The sequence below is a fragment of the Macrobrachium rosenbergii genome, chromosome 16 (genome assembly GCF_040412425.1).
Source record: "Macrobrachium rosenbergii isolate ZJJX-2024 chromosome 16, ASM4041242v1, whole genome shotgun sequence".
Lineage (NCBI taxonomy): Eukaryota > Metazoa > Arthropoda > Malacostraca > Decapoda > Palaemonidae > Macrobrachium > Macrobrachium rosenbergii.
In genome coordinates, this window is record NC_089756.1 from 60,870,753 (window position 1) to 60,889,477 (window position 18,725).

Sequence of the window (18,725 nt, forward strand, 5' to 3'; positions counted from 1 at the left end):
TATAACTGTATATACATAATTCCTCTCAAATGCACTTTTAACGACACTATTGTGATTAGGATGGTATCGTTTTGTTATGATTCGGGTGAATGGTGATTAAATATGCATATTTAAATATATGTGCACCAGCATTATACTGACACTTTAAAAACTGATGCAATTCAAGGAATTATTATAATGAGCATTTTAAGACAATACTTTCCAAATACTATAGACATAGAAATGCAGGTCATTGTAGTAAGCATATGAGAAAAAAAACTACAATCAGTTTGCATAAATGAGGTAATCAGCAAAATACATTTGTGAAAGGTTTTACAGGGTCTATAAATGAAACTATATTTCAGACTGTAATGTCATATATTTGGCTAACCATAAGATTCCATCTGAACACACAGGGAAACAGGTTACAGTCGTTATTTATTTTTTCACTGTTATGCTTCTCATTCTCATCTACTTTTGGCTAATACGTTTGTCTTTAATGTTTAGTTTCTGAGAACATAACATTGATGTGGTGGTACAATTATATGTAATTGTAACTACCAGACCTTCCATTAGTAATCTAGAATCAATTTCTATGCCCGGAAAAAGAATGCAAACTTGGATGGGCAAAACTCACTGAGTTTAAAAGGAGGAGACTGACTTTAAAATATCATTAAAAAAAGAGAGGAGGTTTAGAATACAAGAGAAAAAGACATTAAAAATTTCATTATTGACTTCACATTCAGACAGGATACTTTGCATTGGAATAAGCTAGCTGTCAGAATTCACACCGATTTTTAAATAGGATGTTGTCTAGAAAACATAGACAATATTTAGAGCAATCAGGGATAACTATTGATCAAGACATGTAAAATTCATCTGACTTTGTTTGATTAGTTCAGAAACATATAAAACTGAAACTTTCTTCACGAAATTTGCCAAATTTAGCAGTAAAATTTAAAGCCAAGTGATCATGGCGTGTTGGGTAACTGAAACACTTATGGTGTCAAATGTTTGTTGATAGCAATAAATGCTCTTGGAATTAGGCTAGCTTTTACTTTAGAAACTAGTTATGTTTTTGTCATTCGTAAGACAAAATCTGATAGCAGTCTCAAACACTGAGTTGAGAGGTAATCAGTGAACTATATTTACATATGAAAGTTAGAACAGTAACATTATACACTACTGGATTTTGCTAAGAGGTTATCATTTTAATCTTACATAGATCTTGTGAATCTGTATAGACTCTGTCATATACATTCTTCTTTTGATTTTCACGTAAGAACTCATCTGCTTAACATGTATTATTATCCAACCATTTTTAAATCATCAGAATGTTTCTACCTCATCTTATTTCGAACTCCGGCCAATTTTTGGCTATAAGGACTATACAGAACTACAGCTGCACTGTTACCCTCCTGCAGGCAACCTGACAAAGATGAGGAGGCGACTAAAAAAGGACAAAACCAGCTGAGACAGGACACTGCTTCTACAGATTCACTACTTGTAACCATAAGTATAAAATTACGAAACCTGGGATAAGCATCGACTACGACAGCAGCGTTTCGTAAGTGTTTCAATCTTGGCTTTATGTCATTACATACTGATAATGTTTGACTTTCGCTATAGGTGGAACAACATTCAAGCAGTCATTTTTTTTTACATAACATTAACTTTCAAGGGACGTCATGTACCCATTACGGTTTGATAAGTTTTTTTTTTGTAAAATCAATAAGAATTGGTGAACTTTACACTTTCCATCCGCAGTGAGGTTAAAATAACTATCCATGCCTTATAAAAGTAAATGACAAGGGGAAATAGTTCATTTCAGTTGCAAAGAGACAAGTGCAGATACATATATTGATATCACACACATTTATCACCTGTAGTTTAAGACATCAACATCAAACGGCACTTGCACAACCTTTGGGATAATTCATCTTTATCATCATGACTTTATTTTTAAAAACCAATGCTAACTAAATTAATGAAGAAATAAAATGCGGTAGCTATCTGTACATAAAGAGGTGGCACACACTGTTGGTGTTCTTCGACTATCGCCTAAATTCTAATCGCATATAAACAGCATCTCATTAAGTAGTGTGCAGCATTAGCCTCAGTATATGCATATTCAGAAAAGTTAAGGATTTTTTAAATCCCCTTTTATATATTTTGATACGAAGAAATCTTGATTAGAGTGTAAATAATTCAATGTTTGTAAATTCTGCTGTGAAATATTTTGATAAGAAAATGTTCAGTCTGTCATTGTTATCATTCTCTAGTTTAACAAAGCCTGTGCTCAGAGCTTTAGATGTTGAAATTGAAATTTCCATTTGCATTTTTAGAAATTTGGAAATTGTTTCCATAGCTCGCTTAACTTGACCATTGAAATAATGGTCTCGAATCACATTGCTGGCATATTTGATAAAAAGAATAACAATAATTGGGCCGACTGAAAATTTTAAAGATTAAGCCAAATTTCTATACCATATATTAACAGTTTTAAGGCAATGAGAACTTAATTACTTTTCCAGTAAATACGTCCAACAGTCTACAAGAAACTAGGTAGAATTTCCAGACTAACCTTATTAACTCTGTTTACTCCATACGAAACTGGTTGTGGGCTTTAAAACTATGCTATCCATGAGTAAGCTCCACGAATTATCAGGACATCTCTTCGAGCGTGCTACCTCCTGTCATAATGTTATTTTGGCTTAAATATGCCTTCGAGAGTAAAATTGATATTTGCTCTCTGCAAATTGCGTACTCGTAAAGTATAGATATCGTATGCCGAAAATTTTCATTGAAGATTGCCAACAGAAAACGAAATATAAAAATCAACAAAATAAATCCGTCATGAATTAAAGTGGAATAATTCTGAGCTGCTGAAAGTAAATATGATGATTACAGATGCCTAACATACATTGAGTGTGGGTGGTGAGAAATAGTGTTACTTTATGCACTGATTAAAGTTCAACCGTTACTGGTAGGCAAGGAACACTGTAGTTAGAATGTCAAATTAATTATCAAGCATTGTTTGTGTAAATGTCCTTATATTTTTGGAGTTTCAATGGGAGGGGAGCAAGAGACGGCATTGACCCGACATTTACAACATTTATTAGTTCTATACTCATGGGCACTTTCATTTAATTGCATAATATTTATAAGACCATTACAACCATTGCTTTAAATGGCCCTTGTGACTGTTAACAGAAGAAATTTTAGTGCAAGTGCAAATATGTGATTAGGGAATTTGAAGAAGTGGTATGGAAACTTATTGTGCACTGTTATGAGAGCAACCGTGACTAAAATGTGCCATAGGTTCAAGCTCTTTCATTGTTATTACAATACTAAGGTCATCTGTTTTTAGAATTTATTTTGGGATGAAGAATAGTATCAGACTGTTGATTCTTTAGAATTTTCCAAGGATTATCCAACCCGTGCCTTTGTAGTTGATTAAAAATACCACATAGAAATGATTTCCATTGACAAAAAAATAAAGGAAATAGGTTCATTTTTACAATTCTGCATCAAGGGAAAAACACTGAAAGGAAATATTGGAGAGTTAATTAAATTGTTATCCATGACTACTGAACACGTTGATAACTGAAACCTCTCTAACATCAGGTTAAGTATAACTTACACCGAAGTAATTCTTACTGCGAATTATTCAATTGGTCATATTTTACTGCGATTTGAATTGACAAGTAGCTGTTGAAGTTACTCCATCCAGCTTGCTAAAGAATATCCTTACATTTTAAATACCCAGCTTAACATGGCTGTTGTTAAGAGGGAGGAGAAAAAGGCCCTTAGGGTAAATATCTGCAACACAGAATTCATGATACACACGGATAATAACTGCATATGCTGTAACCATTTATGTAGTATGTACGGAAGACAACAAATGTGTGATACGAGTTTAGAATGAATTACCATTCCAGCTATCCCACAGCGTCCTGCACCGAGTAGCTGATTCCAAGTGCATGCACAGAGAACTTTACACGTACGTGTCTTGTACATCACCAGATCTCTTCAAGTTCTATCACTACATCACATAATGGATTACATTTATTATTTTACACATTTACACAATTTGCGTTACAAACAATTTCAAAATTTGTCCTTATTAACAAATCAGGAATAACTATTATGTGTTCCTGCTAGGCTATCAGCTACTGTCTCCCTCTTTCTAAAGTTCAGCTAATAATGTATTTTGTTATCAATACCTCACACACACGTACACACACACGCACTCTAACATTAATATATAATTCACTGGACATTGCACATTCTAAATACAACAAATAATTTTTTCTTAACCTATAACTGTACAAAAATCTAAGTTCATTATTCAAAATAATTTTATTTGTATTTGCTGTGATAAAATATTTTCCCCGTTTAACAAACAGTTACAGACAGACATACATACATAAAGTTCATTTGACAGTTATTGTACTATTACTATGAGTATTCTTTTCTCATATAACAACACACCGATTAAACACATAATTATGACATGTACACATACAGAAGAAATCTCGAAGCCTAACTGAAGAAAACGAGAAAAACTGAGATTACCTTTTCAATATGTGGAGCAGCAGACAGGAACAGAATGTGCCTCCATGTTTGTTGCACAACTACTGTACTCTACAAAAACACGAGCACAACTGTGACGGGAAAATGAAAGTTTTTGCTTAAAGTAACAGATAAACTAAATTTACAAAAGCACTGGGTTCTGTGTAGACTAGAGGTAGCGGAGAATATGAAACTACATAAACAAACCTCATCAAAATTCTATGCATGCAAAGCAGAAAAGTCCTAGACAAGAATGAATCGTTGCTAAACCTAATCACAAAATCTTTCCACCTCTCTAATGACATCTGTAACTCTACTTACATGAAACATAATAACTTCTATCTCCTCCTTATGCAAATGCTTAGAAAATATATTAAGTAACTATAAATCCTACAGGAGATCATCTGCATAACCCATGGGAAAGAATCTCACATTTACAAGAAAGAGTCTATATACAGAGACATAATGCATTATGATACAATAGCTAATCTGTGTTTTCTTCACATTCATGCTAATGGCATTACAGCGCTACAGATTGTGGTATGTACTGTAGATGTAAGCTAGTGATATGATGATTTTCGTAAGTATTATAGGCTTGCCTTTCAGAGCAGTCAGTAAAACTTCAACTTTACAGCAGAGATTTATAGAGCACGTTTGAAAACTACGGCAAACATTAGCCACAAAACATTTTACAATATTTCTGAGTGTATATTGGTACACCAGAAAGTTGCCAGACATTCCACTGAACTCTACAAAAAGATGAGGTAATGAGAATACTGAGAAATCATCAGTATGTATATATACACACACATGCATACAAACGAAAACACTTACAAATTTACACTGCACAAACAAATACAAATATACAGTACACTACACAAACACAAAAATACACTCACATACACACATACAAGTGTTATGCGTGTTTCGAGACACTTGTGTAGATACAGTACGTGGATATGCACAAACACTTGTGGAAATAAAGTTAGTGTTTTAGTATTTTTGGTGTTTTTCACTCTGCAGCTCGACATTCATTCAGGTTTCCCAGTGCACATTGTATGAGCATAAAAGCTGAACTATACTTACAAAACTTGTACGTTTATCATTAATACAACCATATGTTTTATACTATATGTATCAGTTTTAATAAGTGCATTTTACCAATAATGTTTTTCACTATACAATGGCCAATTATATACAATATATATATATATATATTTATATATATATATTATATATATATATATAAAGTTATTTACAATAAAAGATACTTCTTTTTATCTTTTAAACACAGGACTACTGAGGACATGGCTGACACACAATGAAGTGTTTGTCCTGTTGCAGTAAAAACACAATTTGATTCAGCTGTAAACACCTAATTATCTGCACAGATATAACAATGTTACAAAACACTTGCAGTAATATGAAATACAAATATGAGTAAGCCTATCGTAGTTAGCAACAGTGAGGGTTTTTTAATTTTTATTTGAAACACATACATATGTAAAAATATGTATGTAAGCATATAGGTCTGAATTTAGGGCAAATGTATGTAGTATATTTAGCACATAATGCTTATATTTTATAAATTTATGTAACTTTATATTTACGTTCCATATAATACTGTACTCATATCTCAATATAACATACATACACATGCAAACACAGTATCATAAGATATACAAGAAACTTCATCAGGGCATTTTGGTAGAAATAAATAAGATTATATCTACCAAAACTGATAAACACAGTATGTGTTTAATACTAATTTAACATAACAAAATTCCCTGAAGACTTTAACAATGATAACGTTTGCAATTTTAGATTTGAATTAAAAAGAAACCTTAGATGTACATAACTGATGACGACAGAACCTTGACTGCAAACTGCTGAAAGTCTCGCATTTACCAGACAAAAGTGCTATACAACATGTGAAATGAATTTTACGGATATTAGCCTTTACAAACTTGACTGCTATAAAAGGAATGATCTTTTTCAGTGACGAGTGCTATGGAGGAAACGACCTTTTTCAGAGAGGTGTATTATAATTCAAACTGATTTTTCAGACGTGAGTTCCGTAATGAGAATTGACCTGACTCATCTGTGGTGGTACATATTCTTCTGGTTTTATCATGGCCTTGATGCGCTGGAATTGAGAAAAATGGTGGTTACTTCTCTAAAGAAAGGGCATTAGCTTAAAATGGCAGGCTGAAGCTTCAATATTCACTAAAACCTCCTTTTCAACTTCATGTGAGCAAAGCATGAGACATTCTGTAAAGTTCATTAAGGGTGATAAAACAGCCCACAAGACCTTTCTTTCTATATTGTACTTGACAATATTTAGACTGGATTAATATGCCGAAATATACTCTGTAATAAGGTAGAATTTAACTCATGGCTCTATACATTGTATTTAATTTTGGTCTGTGTACCCAGACTATGCTTTAGATGCATGACTCTAACCTTTGAAACTTGTCCCTTCTTTACAAGTGAAAAACCCGGAACTTCCGTTTTATATGCACCAGTGTGATTTGACCTATTTTCATTTTCCTCTTGGACAAAGTTTTTATTTTCTTTGACTTAAGAATCTGTAATCATCTACCTAGTTTACCTAGTGTGGTGCTACAACGCTTCTTTAACAGATACTCCTAAACACTTAAATCTGGTTTCCTAATTTCATTCCAGAATTATTTAACTGTTTTCCTGTTGTAAGGTGCATGTTATCTCTATGATAAATAGTATAACTTCAGCACCTCTAAACAAATAACTGCCAAAAAAAAAGAAAACAAATGACTACCCAGAAGAAGAAAATTGGAAAGATTTTGTTCACCTAAAAGAGGTTTCTTTGGTCACGTGGTTAGGAGCTCTCTTGCATTACAGCTTTCCAGTCAGCAATACAGAGCACTAGACCTGACATCTACAGAATAAAAGCTTATGTCAGTAAGAGTAATGGGTACTTAAGTATGATCATGTCCATTAAAATACAGTTCATCGGTGGAAATCTACATCAGAAGGTATTCTGCTATAATTTTTACTTTGTGATTTTTAGATTAGCAGTTAACCATACAAATAAAATCAATGTTGTGAACTATTCATATTGTATTCATGACATCAGGAATTCATGGCCTTGACTCAGCGTTTCTGACATAGTGATCAATTAGCCCCTGGTGGGAAAGCATTCAGTTCTAAATACCAAGTCTGGAGATATATCTCACAATTATATTTTACCAAAGAACTATGCCTGGAACTAAAATGACTTGAAGCTAACCCTTGTCCCTCCTTGTCCTAGCTACAAAGAAATTCCTTAAACAATAGAAAGCAGCAAAACAACATATGTTAAAAAAGGCCTCTGCGAAGGAACTGTGCTGGTTTCCCTAGGGAGAAGAACTGAAATATTAATACTTAAATTGGGTTTCAAACTTCACAAGGACTTTATTTTCACTATGCTGGTCAACCTCATCTTGGAAAGGTCTGAGGTGGAATGAAACTTGTGTAGACGTTTCGTCCTACACAAGCAATTTCCAACACAAACACATGCACTCCGTAAATGGCTGAAGAATTCAGAGGTGGGCAACCTTTTAAGCATCAAGAGCAACCTATTGTTTGTTTTTCAAGACGAGAGCAACAAACATTCTTTTTTCGTAATCATTTCTAAATAGTAGATTAATATAGTTTATATTGCCATTATATTATAACTAAATCTTTCAAGCACCAAACACTAAAATTTTAGGATTAACATGAATTTTGATATCAGATGTCATATTTTGTGTTGACGAAAACTTGTAAATGTAAACGAAGAACATATTTCTTTGTAAGTTTCTTCTTTTCTATTTTCTCAAGAGACCTACTGGAAGCAAATCTCTTTCCATTTTCTTAGAATGAAGTACAGTGAGTTAATGCTGCATGAAAATGCAGTTATAGATATCAGAAAAACACAGCCAATGTAGTTATAATTTTATTTGGTTAAACAGATTTTCTATTTTAAATCCAATGATATTCGAGCAAAACATTATGAGTAAAATACAATTTGTATAGAAAATGTGCCATATAGTATATTTGAGAGTAAAAAAAAATGTTTACTTTTCTTTTCAGTGGCATGTTAGGTGTTGGGGGTTTTTGTCTACCGGCACCCTCACAGTTTAACGAAATGGTATTTATTTATAAATGTTTAATTATGAAACGCGCTGCATCAGTGCTTGCGAGCACTAAATTCACTTCCACTGAAGAGCACTGTCAGACCATCAAAGAGCAGGAGGGTGCCAGCGAGCAAGAGGTTGCCCACCTCTGGACCTTGCGAGCTCTAGAGAAAATCATGTATAGATGGACTTGCCTGTAGTCTTGATGGATGTCAGTAAAACACTTAATTTTTTCAACCCTCTCAATGGTTAAGAAAGTGTGGGCTATTGACAACTGTGATCACTGTGTACAATCTTGATTGGGTAAAGTCTTAACTATGACAAGGTATGAAGGTGAGTTGTCCCTATTCATCACTACAAAATATAGCTGGGTTTCTCAAAGGCAGAACAAATACTACCATTCCTACTTTGGTTGTTAGATATATTGTGGAGAAAATCCCCTCTGGTCCTATTTCTGGCCATACAAGTGAGGGACAGTCGCATCCAGTATAACATTCTCATCAGGAAAGGAAGATAAGTATGTTATCCTCCATAAGTTCTAACTTTGAAATCTATCCTGAGAGCATTGATGACGATGTGTGCAATTCTACCAAAAAAATAGAAAATAACTCTTACGAATGATATAATTGCTTGTGAAAACGAACAGTTTTACAAAGGAAACCCCCGTTGGTATACCGGGATGATCTTAGTCACCTAGATATTGTGTCAAAGTATAAGTTATAAAATTACTATTTTCTTATTATAGTTCCCCTATACTATTGCCTGTTTCAGTTCCCCCTCCCCTACTCGTTATCAGTTCACCAGCAGCGTATATGTTACTTTTCTAATTAAGTTTAGTTTTCAGAAGTTTTTTTTTGATAAAGTATTAGTGAAGTTTTGTTAATTTATAATTTCACTTAGAAGCATGCTAATAACCATTTTCTCAAAGGTTGTGCATAATCCGTTTTTTCAATATTTTTCCCGACTGCCTGAGTTGGTCAGAATTTTGTAACTTCTGCGAAGTGTATGTATGTATGTCTATACATACGTACATAAACACACACACATACATATACAGTATGGATATATATGGATATATATATATACATATATATAAATACACACACACACACACACACATATATATATATATATATATATATATATATATATATATATATATATATATATATATATATATATATATATATATATATATATATATATATATATATATATGTGTGTGTGTGTGTGTGTGTGTGTGTGTGTGTATGTATGTATGTATGTATATATAATCAAGGCCAAGTCTAGCGAACCTGTGGTTTCCTTGACCTTGGTGTTGAGGAAATAAACCGTAAGACTTTCTCTAACCCTTGTCTGTTGGGAATGTATGGATACTCATATGCTAGACCTGTTCAAGGTGACCAAGGAAAGGAAACAACCTAGAATGCGATCCAGTTTTTACTTTAATTTTTGTAGGTGTGAGAAAGTGGTTCCCACGCCATTGGTGAGGCTTTGAGCCCCTTCTTCAACTTTTTGGAGGGCTAGAAGACTACAGTAGTGATACCAAAGGTAGAGTTCATTGGCTATGGGGATACAACACTAAGGTATAAAATATTACCCAGAAGACAACAGCAGAGACCTTCCAAGGTACAGCACTGCTAAGGTGAGTGATGGAAACTCTAGAGGGAAGAAAAGCTTTGGGGCCCTACAACACATCACGTGCTTGTGGGAACAATATATGTACAGTACATCCAACATTCATAGACTTTTGGGTATTCCAGGTTCACTGGAAACTACTGGGACATCTGGCACATATGTCATACACCAGTGATACATTCAGCACTTGTAGTACTGGATCATTTGAGCCACTTGACATTTGTGGTACATGCAACAAATCTTGAATACAAAGCCAAGATGAACATTGGTTTATATAAACTCATCAAGTTACAGTGGTTTATCAGAAAATCATGGATCTTAGCAACATTGTTCATCTGACCATAATTAACTTGATTTGTTGGGATTCTGATCTCAGTAGTTCTCATCAGGAGATAAGGTTCTGCCAAAAGGCAGAACTTGGATGCTCTGGTCAGGTGATAGAAAAGATGGAAGATGCACCATTCCACATTGCAAGTTGGTTGTCTGGAGGCAGCAATCTTGTATTACCCAAGAAATTCAAATTAGATTCAGAGTATTGGATGGTAGTGCATTTACCTCCCTTATTCATTGTTGAGGAAGAGAAGACTGTCGGCTTTCAAAAGATCTTGGTTAACTCCTAACAAATCCTTCTTGAAGAAGACATTATGTAATGAAAACCAGGCTTTGGAAGACAACATAGATATCTAAGATGTGTCAGAGAATGTGATTTCTTTTGGGGAGGTACTGGGATAAATAAAAGAAAACTCCATGATCTTACTCCAGCACCAGCCAAGGCATCAGCAAAGGGACTGTTAGAGATAGACATGGCCATAGAAGAGACGGGATATCTTTCAACCTGCCCTAATCCCAGATTCCATTTGATATAATACCATGCTCTCTTACCAGGATATGACCAAAGCCCTGACAGTGAATTCCCAGGCTGTGGATGTTTTAAATTCCAACTGTAAGTCTATAAGGGCAGAGTCCTCTTGACATGATCTTTCAGCAAGTGCCATTAATCGGCTACTTGATGCATCTTGTTACTGGTTAAGAAACTGCAAGTTGAAACTGTAGAGATATGCCCAATAAATCCGCTATAATATAACTAGAAGATGCAGGAACTCATCAGGCAGACTTCCACATGGAAGTATTTATTATTCACCACAAACATATGTCAACTCAGGATTGGCCATACTTATCTGACAGTTTTTTGATAGCAAAGCAGGCCCAGCCAACTTGTAAAATGAAATTGTTTGTGAATAGCAGACATAATGATAGGGATGCAACTGCATGATCAATTGTGATAATAATAAAAGGGATAAAAGTGTAGAAAATGTTATAAAAGAAATGATCTACATCTCCAGATAGAAGAATGCAAGCTGAGAAAAGAGACTAGTAAAATATTAAACTCGGCTCAGAGGCCCTGACATCCTAAGACTGAGTCTGAGGGACCTATTGCCATCATTCGTTGCACTGGAGTCACTGCAAAAGGGTGCTACAGTGGCCTTCGGCCGACAGCTGCACACACTCTTTAGCCTTGTACCTTGCCTTTATTCCTGCTTTCTTTCCTCTATCTTGCTGTGCAACCTCTCTATATATTACTTCTTAGTTCATCTGTGGCCCTTTCTCTCAATTTCACCATTTATATCCTTGTACCGAGTCTCATCTGTTTTCTGGATCTCCTTATGCTGCTGTCCAACCCTTCCAACTCCCTCTTTCCAATGTCTTAATTATCATTATTATTATTATTATTCAGTAGATGAAAACTATTCATATGGAACAAGCCCACAGGAGCCACTGACTTGAAATTCAAGCTTCCACAGAAGATGTAAAGGGAAATACAGAAAGAAGAGATCCCACTCCTTAAAAAAAGAAAAAAAAAATTAATAAATAGATAAATACATAAAATGTATTAAAATGCAAGAAAAATAGTATTAGGGTAGTAATGCACTGCATTTCGCTTGAACTTCTGAAGTACCAACTGCGCGACATCCTCTGGGAGACTGTTGCACAGTCCAGTGGGTGTGAGGAATAAAGGACCTCTGGAACTGAGAAGTTTGACAGGGAGGCACATTTACTGCATATTGGTGCTGGTGTTCGGCGAATCTGGTTGCATTCGGCAGGTAAAGGGGATCAGGGATCAATTGTGAATGTGAAAGGTCACTGTTAAAATACAACTTATGAAAAAGTGACAAACAAGGACCATCCGTCAATGGTCCAAGTCATAACTGCTACTATTAGGAAACAGAAACCTACCACCACGAACGACTCTATCTAAAAGAGATAAATCTCTGGCAGAAGCAAACATCCAGACCAGAGAACAGTACTCCAGTAAAGGAAGGACAAATGACCTAAAACAGGTTGCACTGATTTTATCACTGTTATAAATATATGAGGCCTTACGAACAATACCTACCTTTCATGCAGCATTTGCTGAAACTTTCATTAGATGTTCCTCAAAAGTGAGATGAGTGAAAAGTTACACCTAGAATAGTTAGAGCTTCAGACTCAATCAGTAAAGTTCCGTCCACCTGAAGGGGACGATGGGGTGGGAAATCTGTACGATATCTGCTAATCAATAGTGTTTTTGTTTTACTGGAGTTCGCCTCATAACCCACTGACTACACCATTCCCTGATCCGGTCTATGTCCCGATTGAGGCTGAGGGCAGCTTCATTTCTCATGAGTGGAGACGTTACTACACTCACAAGTGTTACGTCATCGGCATACTGAACAATCTTGTTTTCCAGGCCAACAACCATATCACTTGTATACACTAAAAATAACAGTGGTCCAAGAACGCTGCCCTGTGGAACTCCAGACACAATAGGTCTTGGTTCACTAAAGATCCCGTCCACAGCAATTCGCTGCTGCCTGCCTGTGAGTAAATCTTAAAGTAATCCTAAAGAATATCCACCAACTCCAAGAATGTAAAGTTTATAAATAAGTGCCTTGTGATTTACTAAATCGAAAGCAGCACCAAAATCTATTTGAATTACTCTGCACTCAAAACCCTTACCAAGGTTCCCCTGCAAATGGCATGTCAAGTCTAAAAGAGCATTGCAGGTACCTAACTGCTTCCTGCATGCATATTAGCTATCAGCTAACAAGCCTTTAGATTTTACATACTTATATAGTGGTTTAAAAATAAGTTTTTCAGCAACTTTGGAGAACACAGGGAGAATACAGATTGGCCTGTGCTGCAGTATACAGGTATGCCACTCTTTGGAACAGGCACTTTATTACTAAGCTTGCGCTCATCCACAAAAATATTATGTCGTCATAAAAATCTATAAAACTGGTAGTCATTGGAGACAACACACTAGAAAATTTTTTTTAAAAAACAAAGGGAAGAAACCATCAGGATCATTTCCACCCAGCTATCAAGATTATCCAGACCTGGAGCGAAGTGCAAATTTTGTAAGAACAGGTTCAGGATGGCAAGTATCAGGGAAAGGGACCTCCTCAGCTATTTGCTTAGCTTCAAAAGTGCGATGAAGCAGTTCAACCTTTTCCCTATGGCCAGTAACCAATCTACCATCATCTGTTAGTAGTGGTGGAATGGAAGACGAGCCTGACCCAAAGATAGATGATGCAAATTTGGTCCACCACAGATGAGGCTGAGTAATTCCTTCAAGTGTCCTCTTCAAGGAATTGTTGTAATTCTCTCGGCTTTATGGTAAGTTCTATTCCTAGCACGGCGAAACTCAACAAAAATGGTGTAATTTTCATTTGAACGATTTTGTCTCTATTCGTTGAATTTGGTCTATTTTTCATGGTAGACACGTCTACACGTATCACAAAATCGTGGGTGGTCATTTGTCCTAAATTTGATGAACGGTTTAAAATGCTCCAGTGACATTATAATTTAAATTTCATAATTCTCTCCCCAGGCTGAAAGTCATCATTGGAAAGTAACCACGAATGTTATTGCATGCAAATAAGAACCAACCACCATGTAATAAGAAATATATTTCGAAAGAAAAGCTTTTCCTCGACACGATTACCTTTTCATGATCTTTCGTCTATCTTCTCCTTGATTACTTACCTCTCTGTATGTTCCAGGAGTAACAATGAACATATAAACAATATATATTGGGATGCATATGATGGATGAGCATGTCAGGACCCATCCAAGTGCTACAGCCCATGTAGGAAGATTGAGAGCAGCTGTGCCATTTTGTAAAGCAAATGACCACACAAACAGCACCTGTTGTATTAGAAAAGTCAGTTAGTTGACAAAAAAACAAGTGTACACTAATTTTGATTCAGTTTCGGTCGGTATTATCAAAGGAAGAAGACATGAAGAAGAGGATACAAACTATCAAAACAACCGTAAACTTTGTTGTTAATGTCAGTTTCTTTTTTATTTTTTTAATTTTACTGAATGAAGAGTTTAACCAAATACCTCAGCAATAGCAGGAGTTGTACATGAACTGAAATGTGTTAGTATTTTTAGATATATGAAAAAAACAAATACTGTATTGTATTTAGGTAATTTCACTTGATACATTTCTTCTGAGCCCAAAGCTATCATTCATTCCAAAAAATACTTTTTCAGTTCTACATCATGATGTAGGTAAATCGTAGCTGCAAAGGCACATTTAAACTGGATATATATATATATATATATATATATATATATATATATATATATATATATATATATATATATATATATATATATATATATATATATATATCATTAAAAGTGGCTCTTCTACCTAAGAAAGGGTATATGTAAAAGTCGCTTCGTGAGTATCACGTTGGGAAAGACATGAAGAAAATAAATTTTTTCAACTTAGTTGAAGATTTACATTGGTAGCAGAAGAAAATAGAAAGTATTTATGAGTAATGTAAATGAAAAAAGACCTACTATATAGATGAAATACAAAATCCAGGGAGGTTATACTGCACGCTGATTTTCGCCAGTTAGGTAAGTACTAGATATGAGAACAGGAATTTGAGGACCCGTAGGAATACCCAGAGAATCGTGGAGTAAGTGCACAGCAGAGGACCTGAACCAGATGGGAATTCAGACAGGGAGGGAGTGCACCAGACAAAAGGAAGTGGCTCATTTCACATCTAATCTAATATAAAAACGGAAAACCTACCATAAAAATGTGAAGGACGATGATTAGAGTAATGTAAACATCTTCGGACTGTATCCAGGAAGAAAGCAAGAATTTACAGGTATCTTGAATATCTGTGTGTGTGTTAGAGAGAGAGAGAGAGAGAGAGAGAGAGAGAGAGAGAGAGAGAGAGAGAGAGAGAGAGAGAGAGAGAGAGATGGATCAATAATCACAGTAAGACGTTTTAAATTTTGTTATTCTAAAGCAACTCAATAAGACCACTAAAATTTTGTAGGCTCTACGGGAATGAATAAAGTATGGTTGAAAGAAGTTGACCCCAAAGGAAACAAATGACGAGTTAGAGGCTGAGAGCAAAACAGGGGGGGACTGAAGTGATCTGTGGAAATCCTTCAATACAGACTTCAGAAAGTTGAACGAGGAACGTAGCCCGCATGAGAGAAAGAGTACATAATACTTTATTGACAAATGAAATTCCTTACAAAAATGAATGTGGGTGAGATGTATTTCCAGCAGACTATCCAGAAGCATCCAGGTCTGAATCCCAGCATCTTTTCAATATCATCGGCAAATCTTTCAGCTCCGTAGCACCAGCACACCGCAGTTGCCTCGACAAAAACGATGAACAATATTGGGTTTCCCGTTCCGAATATGTTCAGAAGATCAACAATATACATTCCACCCTAGAAAAAATGTTGGATTTGTAGCAGTATGTTACCATAGAATAATGCCAACCATAAGTTATTTACAACAATGTACTTTTTTTTAAATTAAAAGGGTTATGCTGCAAAAAAGTATTAGATATAATAGCCTATTCTTTGCAAATCTATTCGTTATGTTACTCTGTTGAAAACTAATGGATAATACGATAACTAGGAAAAAAATTTTCTTGATAGTATACGTTACCAGCAATACAGTTAGACTAGAATATGTTGTCTACATAAATAAATAAATAAATAAATAAATAAATAATTTACTAAATCATATGGCATTAATTTCTCACACATTTTCTTTTCAGATTTCTTATTGAATCGCATTACAAAAAATTTAATTAAAAAGCCTCAGAATGGTGAATACAGTAATAAAGTACAGTATGAAGAATGTTAGAGAGATTCCACACCAAAGGTATAAAGAACGTAATTACTAAACTGATGCACTACTGAAGAATACAGAAATAATATTGCAAAAAGGTTAGCGGTGTAAAGTACTGTAGTGTGTCGTACTTTTAAACATGCTATATTTCTCAAGAGGCTCAAGGCTATGTTAGACAGACGAAAACCTTCAGTGCATACCATGGAAAGAGGAAAAAATGAAATACACACTTATGCCTCAAGGCTTGCCATACAAGTCCTCATGTAATGCCCCTGGTACCAAGATAAACAGGAGTTCAACTGAGGAGTCATAAAGCCTCTTATTTTACCCATAAAGTATATATTTGTACTCATCCAGATGTGTGTTTTCTTCTCAGTGGAAAACGTAACAAAGAAAAGAAAACCACCAGCCTCTAAAAAATCTGCAGTTGAACACTCACCATGTGCACAGATCAAAACTTATGGTAAACTTACGTAAGTGGTCGTTGGCAGAGCGCAAACATAGATGAACATGAGAAGGAAGAAGACAAACACTTCCCTGTGCCTCCCAAGAAGTCGTGGGTACTCATCACAGAGGCCCGTAATCATGGCCTCCAGCCCTCCAAAGGTACTGTCCAAACCTGAAGCAATGGGATGTACATGAAGGTCAGGGTTGTATTATTGGTAAATTATAGTGAAGGAAATATTTCTCTTACGAGGAGTTATCATTCCATATAGCGTTTTTCAAATCTATTGGGTATTCTATAATCTCAGTTACTCCGTTTCCTGATTTCTCCCTTGGAAGGGCTTTAAAAGTTCAATCCTTGGAATCTAATTTGATGCATATAATTACGTCAGTCATTCCTATTTATGCTGTTCTCAGAATCATGCACTATCCATCGCTTACGTTCCCTGGAACCATGTCTAGCAGTGCAAACAATCCATTATACGAGTATTGGTGAATTCCTTGAGGTCCATTCTAAACCAGCATACCAATCTCATTTTTGTGATAAGCTGCTATCCACTGATTGTATTTACTAAAGACCTTTAATGGCAGCATGTAACACCATCAAGAAGGAAATCACCAATCAACATATGTACTGCTTACCTGGATAACCGTTCCTGTGCCTCCCCAACCAGCCCAAGGATTTCTCTCTAGTCTTGTTTTCCATGAGTCAGAAAATAATTTTTCATTCAAGAGACAGGTTTACTGAATTCATCAATTTCCACTAATTTTATTATTAAATAATAAAAAATAGTGGAAATTTTGTTGTCTGCAGACCTAAGCTAGATTGTGGCACTTGGTTGTCTGTATCACTGGCTGACTCGTAAATTATCATTATGAATAAATTTAAGACCAATGAGTTGCTTATCTAAACTCCTTTAGGACTGGCCCAAAGGATTTTTGAATGAGAGGTAGCTGGGCAGTTAAGCAAGGAGAGACTAAAAAGGAACGCATGAAAGATAAAAGGCAGAAAGCAATGCATCTGGAGCTGATAGGATGCTACAAGGAACCTTCAGTACCATCAACAGTGCGCCACTTTTAAAAATGTGTATACCACTTAAATTGCTTATGGTGGCATCAGTGGCTGAAGAAGTAAATTTCCTGTTCTTTCAGGCACTGCAGACCACGTGGATTACAGTACACTGGGTAAACAAATCTCAGTGAATCTTGCAGAATAAACTCATTGAGCTTTCTATGGCTAACAACATTAATTTTTTATTTTTCATTCAAGTTTTATGGAAGAGCAACATGATGTCTCACACTCTACTTACTACCGACTCTGCAGTCACTAAATTCTGCACTGGCAACCAATTAAGTCTTTGCTAACATTAACAGCAAAAGTCGGAATTAAGTTATTTTCCCAAAGTTATGAAAAGAAATGACTGAACATAAACCATTGGACAATAACAGGTTGTAAAATGAACTCTTGCATACAAAAACATTTAATAGATTGCCAAGAGATTTTCCTGGTCATAAGAGAAACAGAAAATTCATGGAACACGCGCTTCTCTAAAAAGTTCCAATAAACACTGAAAAATAAAACAAAATTAGGCAACAAGAGTAAATGACTGAAATTTTTTTTATTGATGGGGAAACTGAATGTAAGAAAACAATCCAACCACCAAGGTAATAGAGGCCAAGCAAAACAGAAAAAAATGTCCAGCCTAAATTAAGCAGGTAAAAAAACACAAACTTCATCAAGAGGGCAGACGAAAGACGAAAGGCTCTCAAGAGCCATACTATTCGCATACTTT

General features: G+C 35.3%; 1 protein-coding gene across 1 annotated transcript in view; it reads right to left on the reverse strand.

Annotated features, from left to right (window-relative positions):
• Positions 1–338: 338 nt before the first annotated feature.
• The window catches only part of SerT (Serotonin transporter), a 419,533-nt gene continuing 401,146 nt past the window's right edge, over positions 339–18,725 (reverse strand). The window contains exons 11-14 of the mRNA XM_067119203.1: positions 16,962–17,107; positions 15,879–16,079; positions 14,355–14,516; positions 339–6,700 (exon numbers count right to left, since the gene is read on the reverse strand). Of these exons, the coding sequence (XP_066975304.1) occupies positions 6,617–6,700; positions 14,355–14,516; positions 15,879–16,079; positions 16,962–17,107 (593 nt within the window). The 3' untranslated portion in view covers positions 339–6,616. The remainder of the gene's footprint in view (positions 6,701–14,354; positions 14,517–15,878; positions 16,080–16,961; positions 17,108–18,725) is intronic.